General features: G+C 36.8%; 1 protein-coding gene across 4 annotated transcripts; it reads left to right on the top strand.

Annotated features, from left to right (window-relative positions):
- The first annotated feature begins 135 nt into the window (after positions 1-135).
- Positions 136-16,325, top strand: LOC131161532 (CST complex subunit CTC1). Of its 4 annotated transcripts, XM_058117354.1 has the most exons (16): positions 136-1,544; positions 1,712-1,830; positions 1,925-1,999; positions 2,094-2,172; positions 2,315-2,377; positions 2,476-2,553; positions 2,672-2,878; positions 3,712-3,816; positions 3,927-4,205; positions 4,422-4,916; positions 5,013-5,648; positions 5,731-5,822; positions 6,561-6,765; positions 6,889-6,997; positions 14,809-15,137; positions 16,004-16,325. In XM_058117354.1, exons 1-16 carry the CDS (start codon positions 420-422, stop codon positions 16,172-16,174), a joined length of 4,167 nt encoding a protein of 1,388 aa, XP_057973337.1. In that variant the 5' UTR covers positions 136-419; the 3' UTR covers positions 16,175-16,325. The 4 variants fall into 4 exon arrangements, with proteins under 4 accessions (XP_057973337.1, XP_057973339.1, XP_057973340.1 ...); XM_058117356.1 differs by lacking the exons at positions 14,809-15,137; positions 16,004-16,325 and having other exon boundaries at positions 6,707-6,765; XM_058117357.1 differs by lacking the exons at positions 6,561-6,765; positions 6,889-6,997; positions 16,004-16,325 and having other exon boundaries at positions 14,809-15,327.

The raw sequence follows: 16,325 nt of genomic DNA, 5'->3' as shown, positions 1-16,325 counted from the left end.
AAATCAATTTGGTAGTAATACTTAAGAATAATCCATAAATTACAATTCTGGAATAGAATCATGTAGGGTTTGGGCCTATTTAATTAGTAAAAAATGAAAACTATTTTCGAAAACAGTCGTCTCTTCACCTCTCTGTGTAATTCTTGGGCCGTAACCACGTGACTTGCGCGTGTAAAGTGTTAACCATCGATCACGACCACCGGGTGGTACAATGACTCCAATCGGCGCGCATTAGAGAGCTCCGCTGGGAAAGAGGCTATTTACAAACCCTCGTTCCCGCTAAACCCCAACCGGTGAAGAGATTCAAGAGGGAACTACGCAGCAGTGCTTCACAGGATCACAATCCCTCCGCTCTCTCATCCACTCCATCACTACCATTTCGCCATATTTGTGTACCTGTTATCAATCCCAATCCTACGATGGAAGCCCCGAAAGTGCTGACGATCTCCGACCTCCTCCAACAATCTCGTCCGCTGACCGGCGCAGCTTCTCTCCATTCTTCTCTCCCTTCCCTCCCTCCCATCCTTTCCATCCCTTCTTCTTCTTCTTCTTCACGTAAACAACAAACCCCCAACCCAAACCCTAATCCTAGACTTCTTCCTCCATTGGATCACCCGGCGATCATCATTGGAACCCTAACCCTCGCTTCCCCCGACCAGTCTTCCCCTTCGGATCGCTCTGGTAGCTGCTCGAGGAACCATTGCTTTTCATTTTCAGATGCCTCATCTTCGATTTGCTGCGACGTTCTTGAACTCGATGTGCGAATAATCGGAAGGAAGATTCATGTTCTCGCGTGGAATTACATCCCCTTTAAATGTGGTGGTGGATTCTTGGAGATTATTAGGTGGGGCTCCCCCGAGTCTATCAGTGGACTGACTCGGTGTTTGAACTTGCGTTCTTTACCGTTAACTTTGGATTCGTACTCTGTTTGTAAAGATAGTTTGAAGGCTCGTTATAGCGTTTATGGCTTGTTAGAATCAATTAGTCCTGTTTCCGTGGTTCCATGTACGATTGGGGTTAGTAATTTGCAGGGCCGTCCTGATACGAATTCTGGTGATCCGAGGAATCTTCTTGGGTTTCTTGCCCAAATTAGGATTTGTGAGTGTAGATTATGTAAGTTGAAAGATTCATCAATCGATTTGATTGACAATGTTGGAGGACACAATAGTCATTCTTTTACTCATTCTGCATTTATATACTTCTCCGGGTCAGCTTCATCTTGGCATCCTATGATTTCCAAGCTTGTTGGAAATATTCTTTCCCTGTCAGGTTTGAAAAAAAAGTTGATTTTCATGGGGAAGGAAGAGTCTGATTTGATATATGTAACCACGGAGAAGTCACTGTTGCACATTTCCAAATTGTCCAGTATTAGGTTATCATTTAAGAAGACCGACATTGTAGGGAAGGGTGAATTGTCTGACTATACTGGTATTGTTAAAGGCATCTACGTGCAAGGCATGCTTGTTGAGTTGGATGAAGAAGTGTGGCTTTTACTAACTGACGAATTACTCACTGCACCACACAGCCTTAGGGTGGGCGCTCTTGTGAGTAAAACAACTTTTCTGTTTATCATGGATTTATTTTAATGTATACAATATGTCAATTTGGGTATGAAATACATTAGCAGAGAGAAAGTTTGTGCCACAACTTTTTCTTTTGTTTTTGCATTTTTTTTGTGATTTTTCCCATCTAATTGTGGGCTTCTTCGCAGGTGTCTGTGAAAAATGCCCATTTTGTCAACCCGTTGTTTTCTTGGACGAAAATGCTTATACTTGGGGCTTGTCATAGGACAAGCATTGTTGTAGAATCTTACTCACCAAAGGAAAGCAGGTAAGGACCAGTGAAATATATATTTTTTATTCTTCTTGCTCTGTCTAGCGAATAATATTCAGTTCTATTAAAATTATCAAATTGCATGCTGCAGATGTCATATGGTTTCACAATCTCAGAGTCTATTGGGAAAGTTCATTGGGTCACTGGCATTTGCTGCCAGAGTTTGGTGGGTAATTTTTAAAAATTTTAGGCTTCCAAGGACTGTTTGGTTTTGGAAATTTTTTAGTATTGACTTTCTCTTCTTTATGGTTGAATCTCAGGGTATTACTTGTCATTGTATGTCTTAGGAAGAAGTTCTCTGGGATCCTATCTGATAAGGAGATTTTAGGATCAAAACATGTAAATTATTTGCTTTGGATCACATCAGTCTAATTTGCATTAGGATAGTTTTCCTTGTTTTACTTTGAACTTTTTTGTTCTTTTTCACAGTTATTGTTATATAGTATTCAGCTAAGATGATGTGGCGGTTGCAAGGTACCAGAGGGAAGGATTGGCTCAGGTGTATGCTAGTTCACATTTATCTTCATCTGTGTTTCAATCACGGGTAAAGTGGTAAATTTGCAGTTAAGGTTTTAAGTGTGAACTTATGGTTTTCTACTTTGTCTTTGTTATCATCTTTTTGTAATGAATTTCTTTTTGCAGCATGGTGTATTCAAGGAGTTCTGCAAGCATGGCTTATGTGGCTGTTGTAATGAATCGGGTTTTGATGAACTGAAACTGGTAAGTCTGAAGTCTCTAGTTCTTAACTATGTTTTGTCATGTCATGTTTTTATGGCCTTTTGGGATTTTTGATGAGCAATAAATTTCAATAATATCTAGTTATCCACCACTATTTCAGGTGGTACCCATTTTGAATTTTCTTCATCATTGCGAGACCACATGGACTCGTGCACAGTTGCAACTGGAAAATGATTCTAGAATATCAAGTTATAAGAACCAGCATAGTCCTAGGTCATGTAACTGTAAAGGGAGGTCGTATAGTCAGTCAATCAGAAGGGTTTTTTCAAGTGAAGATACAGGTTTTGTTTTGCTTGGAAGTCTGAAGGTCTGCAATCTAACATCCTTTTTCCCTCTGAATATATCATATTTTCTCTGCTAGTAAAATTGTTCCATGCAACTGATTGCTCCAGTTTTCTTATATGCACATTAACTTTGTGTAATTATTTGCACAATCAAATGCTTATAACTTAATTCTTGTCGCACAAACTGCAAAAGCAAAAACATTGGATGGGTGGGGCAGAGAACAACTGCGCCTTCAAGGTATTAGGCTGTTGATCAAGATATCTCAAATATGATTATAAAATTCTAGTGATTTTATTATGAGGATGGACCTTGGTGCATCAGTAAGGTTGCTCAACAACCAGGGTGTCCACAGGTTCAAATTGGAGAAATTGCATCTGGGCACATAGGGGTGGGGCTGTGTACATTAAACCATCCCCCCCTGACCCTGTCTTATAACTTAATTCTTGTTGCACAAACTGCAAATGCAAAAACATTGGATGGGTGGGGCATAGAACAACTGTGCCCTCAAGGTATTAGGCTGTTGATCAAGATAACTCAAATATGATTATAAAATTCTAGTGATTTTATTACGAGGATGGACCTTGGTGCATCAGTAAGGTTGCTCAACAACCAGGGTTTCCACAGGTTCAAATCAGAGAAATTGCATCTTTGCATGTAGGGGTGGGGCTGTGTGCATTCAAACACCCTCCCTGACCCTGTCTTATCAGGAGCCCTGACCACTGGGATGCTCTTTGGGTGATCTAATAACTATCATCAAATGGTTAAATGCTAATCATTTCCTTTATCTGCTCAAGATAACTCTGTTGACATTATAATTTTTGTACATCTAATTACAGATGCATATTCTTCATTCAGATTTCTCCATACTCTGGAAGATTGCAGTTGACTGATGCAACTGGCAGCATTGATGTAGTTATTCCAGGACTCCCATCAACTTGGGATGTTGATGGATTTTATGAGGTGATATTCTGATGATATTACAACTCATCCATGGCATCATATAACTGTTTGAAAGTGCCCATAGGTGCCATGATTTTCCTGGATTCACTTTGGATTCTTTTACTTTGCAGGTAAAGGACTATAGTATTGTTATGGAAGCCATTCCTGAAGAATCTGAGCATTTGGAATTGCTTGACAATCAGCCATTCTCATGCAGAAGTATCTTTCACAGTGTTCCGATGACAAGGGTTACAAATCTAGCAGTTTATGTTTACTTTAATTGGCGAAATGCAGTCTGCAGAAATCTTTCCCTCCATCATTTTAAGGATTGGAAAGTTGATTTCAGGGAAATTGAAAATGGAAGATTCCACCTGCTTTGTGTGACACACAAGTATCCTGTGCTACAAAAAGTATGTTCTAGCCTCTAAGCATATCTTTTATTGTATAATTACATATGTTCAGTCAAATTTCTTTTGCATCCCCTTCCCTGCTCCTTTGAAAAAGGAAAAACAAAAGGAAATGAGGAAATAAAAAAGACAATGGTTGTGGAAGCTGGATATTTGATTTTAGAGTCTAGCAATTTGGACCCCATAACGTACTGTTCATCCCCTTATGTTCTTTGACAGTTTCAAGGGGAGAATGTTATTTCAAACAGGTCTAGCCTGTTTGTTGAGGCCATAATCTTGCCTTGGGATTTGTTCCTGTGTGGGAAAAATGAAGGTACGCTCCCAACTAAAATTTCCAAGGATGAGCTGGAGAAGCCCATGGAACGCAATACCTGTAAAATATACCAGGATTATGTTTCTTATAAAAGATGTAGAATGGATCATGCATCAAGTGGAGAATTGAGCTCTGGCTTCGTGGATTACTCAAGTGTTGCTGGGGAGGGATCATGCTGTGATCAGAATGATTATTTTAGCATTTCCAGGAAATTTAATCAGGAGTGGAGAACATGCAGCTCTAGTTTGCTTGAAATTTCATGTTTAGCTGTTATAAGTGGAATTGATGATAGCCTCTTTAGTTCAGGAATTTTGTATTACAAAAAAGCGAATGCAAACGGTGGTGTGGGTGCACAGAAGGTGTTGCTGGAGTTCAACTCTGATAGTTTTTTCAAGTTCCAGGTTTGTTATAAAAAAAAATGTTACTTAAGATGATAAAGTCATTCTTTTTAGTGCTGTTATGCATAACACAACTTAACTCTTGTTCTTGTTTTTCAGTTCTTGCAAATTGGTGGTTTTTACATTGCAGAGCACCAGGAAGATGAAATCTTCTGTAAGCTTAATGGCTCTTATAATGTTGGCGATGGTAAAGTTCGTGTCACTTCTGGAACATGCCTGTGGAGCCTTTCATTCTTTTCTGATGGGGGTTTCCCTAATACTGATCCATTACATGGTCATTCATTTTGTGATATTTGTATCAGCAATATTAGGGTTCTGTCTGGAGGGTCTGTTCAAACTGAACTGCCTTTCCAGCAGTCTACTGGGAAAATACTAAAAACCAGCTCTGATATATGTCTGCAACTCTCTGCTAATGCAATGAGACTTTTTGAGCTGGATCTTAAGGCACTGGTGGAAGACTTGACGAAGCCATGTGTGAAACAGGAACAGGCTTCTAATGTTTCTTTATGTGGTGTGACCCTCATGAATGTGTCAGCACGACCTTTTGGAACTGCTGATTCTGGTTGCATGTTGCCTAAGGGGAATTTAATATCTTTGCATGGCCATGTGGTGGCTGTGCATAGTTTTGATGGCAGTTCTCTTGATGGACAGTTGGAATTTGGTGAAGTTAATCAGTTGAGATTCTTTCAGGAGCTGACTAGTATTTGTATTCATATTGGGGTGGACAATTACATTGTAATTCCCTATTCTACAGCTTTAACTCCTCCTTTCTTTTATAGTTTGATTTGAACATAGTATCTTTATTTCAATCAATTAGGTGAGGATTTCTGGTGCCCTGAGTAAGAGTGCTTATCCTGTTGGATTTGGACCTGGTGTACGGGCAACCTTTCATCGAATTCTTGAATCAAGGTATGCAGTTCTTAAAGCACACTTGATTTTTTGCTTGTTCTTGATATTTCAGTTCTTGTGATTTGTCTGGTTTCTCTTTCTTGACCTTCTGTGGGATGTTACTATGTTTTAACAATATCCATTTGGAATTATGGATACGAACTGCATTTTGCAAGCTTTCATATGCACATGCTGCATTTCGGTCTTGAGCTTAAGATAGCCCACCATTGACATTTTTTCATATGATTTCTTAAATAAAGTGGTCAGTGTTCATGAAAATTGTATGATGTAATATAGAAGGCAAATAAAAATTTTGAGCCTGTTATGCTATGAGTTGCTACATTGACGCACTTGGAAGCAGAGACTATATGAGAGAACAATCATTTTCTTAACTCAAAAAATTTGCCCCAAAGACAATTGTGTGATCGTTATGTGGTTTTCTACAATTATATCATGGCATGGTTTGTTTGCTTACTAGTGGTCGGAAAACATGGTTTGTTTGCATTATTTCTTGTGTTCTGGATTAAATGATTGAATGGTTGTTGTACTGCAGTTAACTTCAGAGAGCATATGCACTCTGCAAACTTTATGTTGTCTGTCATTGTGCATGCCACATGGATATCTCTATTTTCAACGTATACACCCAGCATTTCATATTTCATCTGAAGCTAAAGAAAAATCTCTATTAAATTGGTATTTGTATGCTTCAGTAAACTGTGTGAATGGTACATATTTCAATTAAAATGATTACTTTTCTAGTGTGCAGAATGAATTTTCATTGACACCGGTATCATTTATTTCAATCAATTCCACAAGAGAAGTCAATGAAAAATACAATGAGTGTTCTAGTCCAGAATATGCTTCCAATTTATGTAATGTTACCCACCTCGACACTGTTTCTTCAGGCTTGATTTCTGATTTGATTCACTGCTTAGAGGGTAAGCCAGTGAAATTTCATTGCAGGGTAAGTTGCATTTGACTCATTTTAATTTGGTAGCTTCTTCTTGGGATCTTAAGCTGTTGAAGCTGATTTTGCATTCTTAGAATGATGATCAATGATTATCATGCTCTGTTGGTATTTTTATAGGTTGTGGCTATCCATATTATGATTCTGGAAAGAAGAAAATGTGATGATCCACAACCAAAAACTCATTCTAGGTCACCAGTCAACATTCCACTTGCTGGCTTTGTGTTGGGTATGTTATTTTTTTTTTTATTGTACAGAATGTTATTATGATGCATTATTCCAAGGTTGGTCAGTGAATGATGACTGCTTGACACTTTGCATGGCAGCCTCTAAGCCTATATTTGCTTCTTAGCTTGAGTAAATTATCCATCCATCTAGGAGGCATGCCCAGAGTGTTGATAGCAGATGTTAATGAAAATCAAAGCATGTTACTCTTCTTTTATCATAAAAAAATAATAATAAAAGAAAAAAAAAAAAACAAAACAAAACAAAGCATGTTACATGTTATTGTTTGGAGTGGAGGTCTAAGGGCTTAAGTTTAGAGTGTGCATAATTTCCATTTTTCTAGAGAAGAAGAGCTTATCTGAGTTCTCTTGCCTGGCATTTCCTATTACTCAATTTTATTTTGTTGCCTATAAGCATCTTCTTTGGCTTTGTGTACTACTTGGTTACTCATTTCATCATTCTTACATGTCTGAAGAATGCGAAAGAGAAATTTTGGGTTTGTGCCTGTTACATGTTTTGGGACTTACTGGCAGTAAACCATCAAGATGTATTTGCTTTTCAAGCCCTTCTAATGTAAACAAAAGTTTATATCAGTGCTTGCATCTTAGGTGGGATGAGGGACCAGCTCCACATAATTCTACGCAATCATATTTGCTTGAAGATTTATAAATTAGGGATTTTGTTTTAACTTAGGAAATCTGAATATTTTTGGAATTTTAGTTATTCCCTCTGTTGACCTTCTAATGCTTACCTTTTTAACTTAAAAAAAAAAATTTATAATTTTTATTTACCTAGGTTTCTTACTTGTCTATAAGTATAGGCTTGTGGATGTAAGGGATATTTTAGTTGGATGCTTAATTTGATCTTTTTTTGCCCTAGGCTCACCTTTCTCTCTTGCATCTGAATGCTCTCTCTATCAGCCTCACGTCTACTCTCTTGCCTCCTTTCTTTCCCTTCTCTTATGTATACTCTCCTCTGCTCTCTTTCCTCTCTCTATTTTCTTCGTGCTCTCCTCTTCTTCCTTGATTGTCATATGTCAAATTTATATCAGAGTGAGCTGTGAGCCTCAATTCGCCATCATTCACACTGCAATTGCTTCATCTTAGCTGTCCAGCTTCTGCCTCATAGCTGTCAAGTCAGTCTCCCATCCTACACTATCTTGACTTCAACCCCACAAACTATAACCCAAAGTTTAACTATAACCCAAAGTTTAATCTCACAGAAGAGAAGAATTTGTTGGTGTTACAATAAAGGAAGACACAGTAGTCAAAGCAAAGAAAAGTAGGGAAAAAATCATGATGCCATTTTGGAAATACATTGAAAGTTCTGGAGAAAAAGGGAAAAAATAGGAGCACCTGCTGCATCAAAGGTTCATCATCAGAGGAGCTCAATCCTCTGTCATCATCAACATCCGTTGTCTTTTAGCCCTACTGTCGTCCTTCAAAGCATCTTCTTCTACCAATGAAACTATTGCCTTTAAAATTTTAAATACTATCCACCATTCAAAGTTCCCGCCTCATTTTGTTTTCCTAAACCAACCCATTTGCCATACCTATGTTTGTCTGACCTGTTTACACATACTCAGTAGCCTAGCCTGCAAAATTTAACTAGAGTGGAGATATTGACTGCAGGCTATAGGGTCAAATCAGGCGCAAAAAATTGAATTCTATTCCATGGTATTGACCCCGAGGCCTGAGCTACAATATTTTGACCCTGGCAGTGATGCATTGACCGTCACTATGAGATTTCGTGCTGCATCAAGGGATAAGTGATTCTGCTCAGAGATCTTGAAGAATGCTGAAGAGAAGTTGAATCCAATCAAGAGATATTTGAAAATTTTCCATGAGATTTTCGTAATTATTGAGGTGAAATTGATTCTGCTAGTATTAGTTGTTGATTTGCCTTGATGTTTTGGTATATTTCTTTGAGAAATCCACTAGAAACTGGTTTCACTCCTGAAGCAGAAAAGGCAGAGATGGAGTTGAAAGCTAGATAAAAGGCACTTGGTTACTTGTAAGTAAGAAATATACCTTCAGTTTCAAGATATTGAGATTCTTTCTAAGAAATTTAAAGTTTTATTAAGAAGTTAGTCAGACTTGAGGAAAGTCTTGAAATTACAATAAAACAGCTTAAGTGCACTTTGGCGAGGCTACATAGATCTCAGTATGCACTTGTACTCTCAACAAGTGGGTGAACCTATGTGCCCATTTGATTTTGATGGCTGTTCTGACCCTCACTTTTTCTGAGATTGGCTAGTCAAAATTGAGAGCCATTTACTTTGAATGCAGCCGTTTTTCTCAATTAGCACTTATTGGCTAAATATTGAAAAGAGCGAGGTATTTTGGAGAACTACCTGTTTTCACTTGGTTTGAAATGAAATACCTTTTAAAAGATAAAAATATGTCCTAGGCTCTTTTTTGAGACAATTAGAGGGCCATTCTATAACCTTGAATAATTATCTTTTAGTGTGTGACTATTGTTGAATTTAGTGATGTCATGCCTAGATGTGATATTTTGATGAAATTATAACCATTTTCACCATTCATAAAAAGATTAAGACAAGAATTAAGAATCAAGTTCCTCAACCCAAAGGCTTATATCACTTGGTCTATGGTCTAGCACATGGCTTTGGAAGCTAAGGGTGCGAAAATGAAAATTAGAAATGAAAGCCAAAAACTAGAAACATAAACTAAAAATCAGAAACCAGCAACTTGTTTGTTTAATATTTATAAAAGTAAAACAAATTAAAAATGCTAATTTTCGTCTTTAAATCAAATAATATTATAAAAATATGATTAAAATATAAAATTGCAAAATATTACACATTAAAAAATATTATAATAATAATTATTATTATGACTATTTTAAGCTTTCAAATTTTACTTTACAATAAATATTTTATTGTACATGACAATTGGAAAATAGTAAAAATATTTGTAATTGGCTTTATTACTATTATTATTATTTTAAATTTATGTATATTTTTATTTTAAATATATTTAAATTCATATGATCATTTAAATTTAAATTTAAAAGTGTATAAAATGAATGATTTAATTCAAAAAAACTATTAGTGGATATTAAAATATCTAGCAATAGGTTGCCAAAACATTTGAAAATCATAAAATTTGGTTTTCAATTTTTTTGCAAACAATTGAAAATTGACAACAAAAAAAATAAAAAAACTAAGAACATAAATAAATGCATTTTAGATATTGTTTCTTCACTATGCAAATATAGAAACAAAAAACTGGAAAACAACAATGATATCAAACGTGCCCTAAGAGATTCCTCTAGGTATCCATTCATAAGAACATCACATCTTGTGTTAAGGAGCTTCATTAGGAAGTTATTAAGTGCTTAGGATGTAGCAATGATCTTGTCCAAAATATTCAAGTAAGGACTCAACTTGTGGATAAGTGCCCATTCAAGTCCTAATGCTAATTGTTGTGTAATTGAGTATCATGGTCACATTATTTCGTGACCCTTCAATATATGTACGATGAATTTTCTTATTAGAATGAGGCCATAAACTTGTCTTTGTTGACCCTTACTAGGTGAAAGACTGATCTTGACATGTCATCAAACTTGCATGTTAAGACCTATGAAGTTCAAGATGAATTGTCAATTGCTAGAACTAAGATGCCTCTCAATAACTCAACTTCTTGACTACACTTATTTGATGCTGACCTAAAGAATGATTAATCATGTTATCTGATGGGCACCATGGTGGACTGAGTCTTAAAGATCCCTTGCAAGTTCCAGATGGACCAATCACAAGGTCAAGAGCTAAGAAGATCAAGGAAGCAATGCAAGGATTGGTACAATCCACTTGAGCCGAGTTTGCAAATTTATCAAGCAAAACCCCAACATTCAAGATGAGCTTGAAAGAAGAACCGACTTTAATCCATCTGATACAAATAATAGAGGGGGGCGGCATAGCCTAGTGGTTTAGTGTAGACTTTTTATTTCATTAAGTATAGGCATGTGGGCCTATTTTATGTTTCTATGGTTGTAGGCATTTGGGCCTATTTAAGTTATTAGGTGGGCTTCTTTATTAGTTATAGGCATGTAGTTTAGGGTGTTAAAACCTATAACTAATAAAAGAAGCCCACCTAATAAATTAAATAGGTTCAAACGCCTACAACCATAGAAACATAAAATAGGCCCACACGCCTATACTTAAATGAAATAAAGAGTCTACCCCAAACCACTAGGCTATGCCGCCCCCGTCTATAGCTTGTATCACATGGATTAAAGCCAGCTCCTCTTCTTTCAAGCCCATCTTGAATGTTGGGGTCTTTCTTGATAAATTTGCAAACTTTGCACCAATCATTGCATTGCTTCCTTGATCTTCTTAGCTTTTGACCTTGTGATTGGCTTATTTGGAACTTGCAAGGGATCTTTACGACTCGGTCCACCATGGTGCCCATCATTAGCATTGTTGAGCCTCATGGTTAGGGTGACCGTGAGGTGATTTCTCTTCCATCCTTTGAATAAGTGCCTTCATCTCTTATGTCTTCTCTCCACATATTGCTTAATCAAATTTGATGAAACTCTTCCTTTAATTCTTGATTATGAAGCAGATGCACATTGTGAGGTGATTTCTCCTCCATCCTTTGAATAAGTGCCTTCATCACTTACATCTTCTCTCCACATATTCCTTAATCAAATTTGATGAAACTCTTCCTTTAATTCTTGATTATGAAGCAAATGCACATTTACTTCATTGCCATTTGATTTGGATATTTGATTGGTTTCTTATTAGGGGTCATTACTTTATCAAAAGACATTAGATCCTTTTGTGCTTGCATAGAGGATTTCAATAGATTCAAGTGCTTCTCGAATTGAGCTTTTATGTTGTTACATTGGTTTGTCGTATGTGAACCGTGATAGAAGATCTATTTGCAAGTTCCTTATAGTGATTAAGGTGCCATACATATCATGCAAGTTCTTCATTTTGCTCTTAGGTTGGAGTTCTCACGGGCGTAGTAGCCGATTGTGAAGGGGGTGGTTCCAATCGCAAAGGCTTCTTCACCATTTAGGAGATTTTGATTTATTTTATTCTTAGGTGTTTACTTTAGGGAAGTGCATCTCTTTTACCTTTGAAAAAAATATTTTATGCCTGTATATGAAGGAGTGTGATCACGTTGAAGTTGATTTTTTGGGATTGTGAAGAAATCAAGTACTTGAAATTTAGGGGTTTTACCCATATAGTGCATTTGCATCAATTGGTATTGTTAGAACTATCGTTGCACCACTTCCTTGCTGTCCTTTATAAATCCATTCTCATGTTCTACCTGTTATTGAATTTGAACCATTCTTGAAGATGCATCTCAGAGAATTTTGAACCATTCTGAAAGATGTATTTCAAAGGGCAGTGGTACCATGCCACAACAAGAATTTTTCAATTTATCTAAGTTATGGTTCTAGTTAAGAAACCTGATTGCTCAATGGCTTTGGGTGCAATACCCCAGCCCAAAAGTTACTTGGACTAGAGTGTCAGTTGGTCAATTAGCCCTATTTTTGTTTTGTTTTTTTTTTTTTGTTTTTTGCTTTTAATTTGGGATAATAGGGTGTAGAAGCCCAAAACCCCTAAATATACACAGGATTTACTATTATTCCTAATGAGTAGAAAACAAAAAAAGATGAAGAGAAGCATATTGTCTTCCTTTGTAAAACCCTAAAGAGCCATTTTTCATTCCTAGGGCTAGAGAGCAGATTGGAGCAAGCTTAAATTGTGATTACAATTCTATGCCTTCTTTTGATACTGAGGTTAGTAGAAAATCTGTATTTTGTTGCAAAGTTATCCTAGGTTTTCAATTTTTGGTAGAAAGGATTGAAGTTATGGAAATTTGATAGGATTTTTGGGATTTTATAGATTTCTAAAGGATAATTTCTTTCTCCTTATCAAATTTATTGTTATATGTAGAGAATGGGAATGAATCAATTGTATATTAATTGTGTATTCTTTACATACTAGTTCCCTATTTAACATGTACACAGAGAATAAAATATGAAAAAACAGAAGAGGACACAACTTGTAGTTGAGATGAGTGTCGTTTAGCTTTGGTGGGGGGTCTAAATTTATAGCCTTTGGCTTGTGGCAAGATCTCATGGTAGGTGGTGGTGGCTCACCCACCATGGTAGGTGGCAGTGGCTCACCTACATTGGTAGGTGACCGTCATTCACCAACCGTGGCCGTCCTTCACACTGCTGGCCGTCATTCACCAACCGTGGCTGTCGTTCACACTGCTGGCCATCATTCCACACTCCCCCTCAAGTTGGATCATAGATATTGACCATATCCAACTTGTATGTGAAATCATCAAAACTCTATCAAGATAGTCCTTTGGTGAAGAATGGTTGTTAAGGGATAATAAGGCTACCCAATGAGGGTTAGAGAACCAAGATGAGTTGATTGTTATTGGATGTTGGGTTTCTATCACAGATCTGATTCTGGCTTGGAATCCAAATTTGATAAGTGAAATTTTGGTGTTATTGTACATATCAGTGGAAAGATAACTGAGTCTTGTTTCTAATGCTGCAAAATACGCCTTAGTCTGGTTTTTCTTGAGTTAGTTATGCCCAAACCTTTGAGCAGTGCACAAGCTGCTTGACAGCTGCACCCACTAGCAATTTTGGGATTTGTTAAAAATTCTATACTGGGATTCATGGATGAGCCATATATGGCTGGTAAGATAGTTAAGCCTAGTTTTTAACTCTACAAGCAGATTATGATTTTGAGTTTTCTAGGCCGAGTTAAAAATTCATCGCCTAAAAGTGCACGGTTTGGTTGATTCTACCTAAACCTTAGAACCAAGTGTTCATGAAATTTACTCAGTTTGGAATTTGCGCATAAACTACTAAAGTGTTTTATTTTATGACTCAGATAACTATGAATGAATTAATGACCTGGAAGGCCAGAACCAATTCTAACAATCGTCCCAATGGGTATAAAGTTGGTACGTGAATCATGAAATTGTTGATACAGCCTATTTTGCAGGTGTAAAGTGATTGTAGCATGGTTCTTATTTGGTCTGATAAGTGTGCGTGAGGTTGTTCTTGCTAAGCAGTTGTAGCTTATCCCCTTCTCCTCTCCATAGATGTTTGAGGTAATGAAAGGAATATGTGGGACTTGCAAACTTGTGGATATAGGTTGCAATTAAATTGGAAGTTCTTGTTTAATTTTAGTTACTTTAGGATTCTCGTCAGATTGATTTGAGATGCGAATTTATTTTTGTTTTTGAGGACTTGTGCTTAAAGTGAAAGTTTAGCATCTTATTGGATTTTTTTTCAGGATTGATTGATAACAAATGGTATTTTTAATGAACCATCATTTATTGGAGATTGTTATTTATGAAGATGTAGAGAATTGTTGTGATGCGATGATAGCATTGAATTATTTAGGGGCCTCTTCTCTAGATGATGTGGCAATGTTCTAGATTTGGGGGCATGATGTTAAGTCTTGGACTCTTGGGAACATATTAGAAATAGGTATCATCAATGAAGCACTATTGATCTATTATTGCTATGGCCACTTATTATTCATGATGATGGAATTATCTCCATGGAATTTCGTAGAATTTTGCATTAATATTTCATACTAATTTATGCAAGTAAATTTCCAATTGGTATTGATATCATCTTTTTTTTCATGTGTAGTTCTAGCTTTTCATGGGGCATGAAGGGGGGAGGGTGTGGAATGAGGGACCTTGTCAGCATTATGGCTGCTCAGCTGTCCCTAGTTCACTTTGTTTTTTGTTCTTCCATTCATTTCTATTGTTATTATTATGATTTCATTTTCCTGCGTAGATGATGGATCAGCCTCTTGCTGTTGTTGGGCAAATGCTGAAAGGGCAGTAACATTGCTGAGGCTACAGGAAGAGGTCTCAGAGAAAGCATTTGGAAGCAGCTTTTGGAGATTGAAGGAAAGTAGAGTGGAAAAGGCCCACAAAACCACCAGTCATCTGGAAAAAATTTTAAGGCAGCACGGGAGAGTTACAGTGAAAAACTATGGATCTGTGTTTGATTCTTCATGCCAAGATCTTGCATTTTCTGTCAGTTCAGATAATGTCCTCAACAGCAGAGAGGAAAATCTCCTTAAATTTATAATGCTCAATGCTTGCTTTGGTACTATTTGGGTGAGTTCATAATTAAATATGTACAGATTTACAATGCAAACTCCTATGAGCCCCACACCCACAAGATAGAATCAATGAGAAATGCTAGGAGCAATTTGTTTTCAAAAAAAAAAAACAAGCCAGGTGACCTAATGTTGGGCAAGCATATATGAAGAGAGCGCATGGAGCAACTGCTCCTAGCAATTTTCTAGAATCAACAGATTTGTATGAGCAGTTGAGCACACCTTTCAAGTCAAAACTATTCAACCCAATTTCATTGCATAAGACTTTGAACTTGCACTGTTACTTGGCAGTTGTACTCCCTAGTTATTGCTGAGATTCACAGGTTAATTATACAATTTAAGGCTTGCTTATCAATTGAAAATTATAAATAAAACGGTAAAAGACACTCACCTATCCTGAGGTTTGCCTAAAAGACAGAGCTCTTAAAATTTTATTTTTTTGCAAAATTCAAGGGGAGATTTGCATCTTTTTCACAACCCTCAGGAGGTCCTTCAGATTTTTGAAACTTCAAGGAAGGTCCCTAGAATTTTTGAAACCTCAGGAGAGGTCATTATCTTTTTGTCAAACCTCCCGCCGCGGGGGGGGGGGGGGGGGGGGGGTTAGTTTTTTTTGCTCTAAATAAAATTATCTTAATGTGTAGAAAAAACAAATTATCATTGAATGGAATGCTATGAAAAAGTAGATGGAATATATTCATTTGCATGTTCTGTATTGAATGCCAAATAAATGCTTCCAGTTTATACGGCTGAGTGATAGTGTTGCTGATTTTGTATCTGATTGATATATTTGTTCCTCTTACCTGTTCGTTCTCTTCTTGTATGCTGGAAAACTTTGTAAGAAGTAGTTGTGATTTGTCTTGGCAGACTGTCATTGGTAGTGTGATGGATTCAAATGCTGTGTCATGGTTAGAGAAGCAGCTTACTGAAATGCAAATGACGATGCATACGTTGCAAAACATGTGGGTTACAGAAGTTCATTATGCAAGTCCTCTCATTGAGGCCAGGAGCATGATTCAAGAACTTCTAAACAGGTAGTAGTAGTTTTTTATTTTTTTTAAATTTATTTTTTAAACCAGATTTGTAAATGTAACATGCTATTTGGCATTCACCTGTTTATTAACACAGCATCTTCCTCCTTATGTATTTCAATTATTTATTAATGCAATGTCATTTGTAAGTTTTCTTT

Source organism: Malania oleifera, chromosome 8 (assembly GCF_029873635.1).
Source record: "Malania oleifera isolate guangnan ecotype guangnan chromosome 8, ASM2987363v1, whole genome shotgun sequence".
NCBI lineage: Eukaryota > Viridiplantae > Streptophyta > Magnoliopsida > Santalales > Ximeniaceae > Malania > Malania oleifera.
This window is presented reverse-complemented; position numbering and strand designations above follow the sequence as displayed.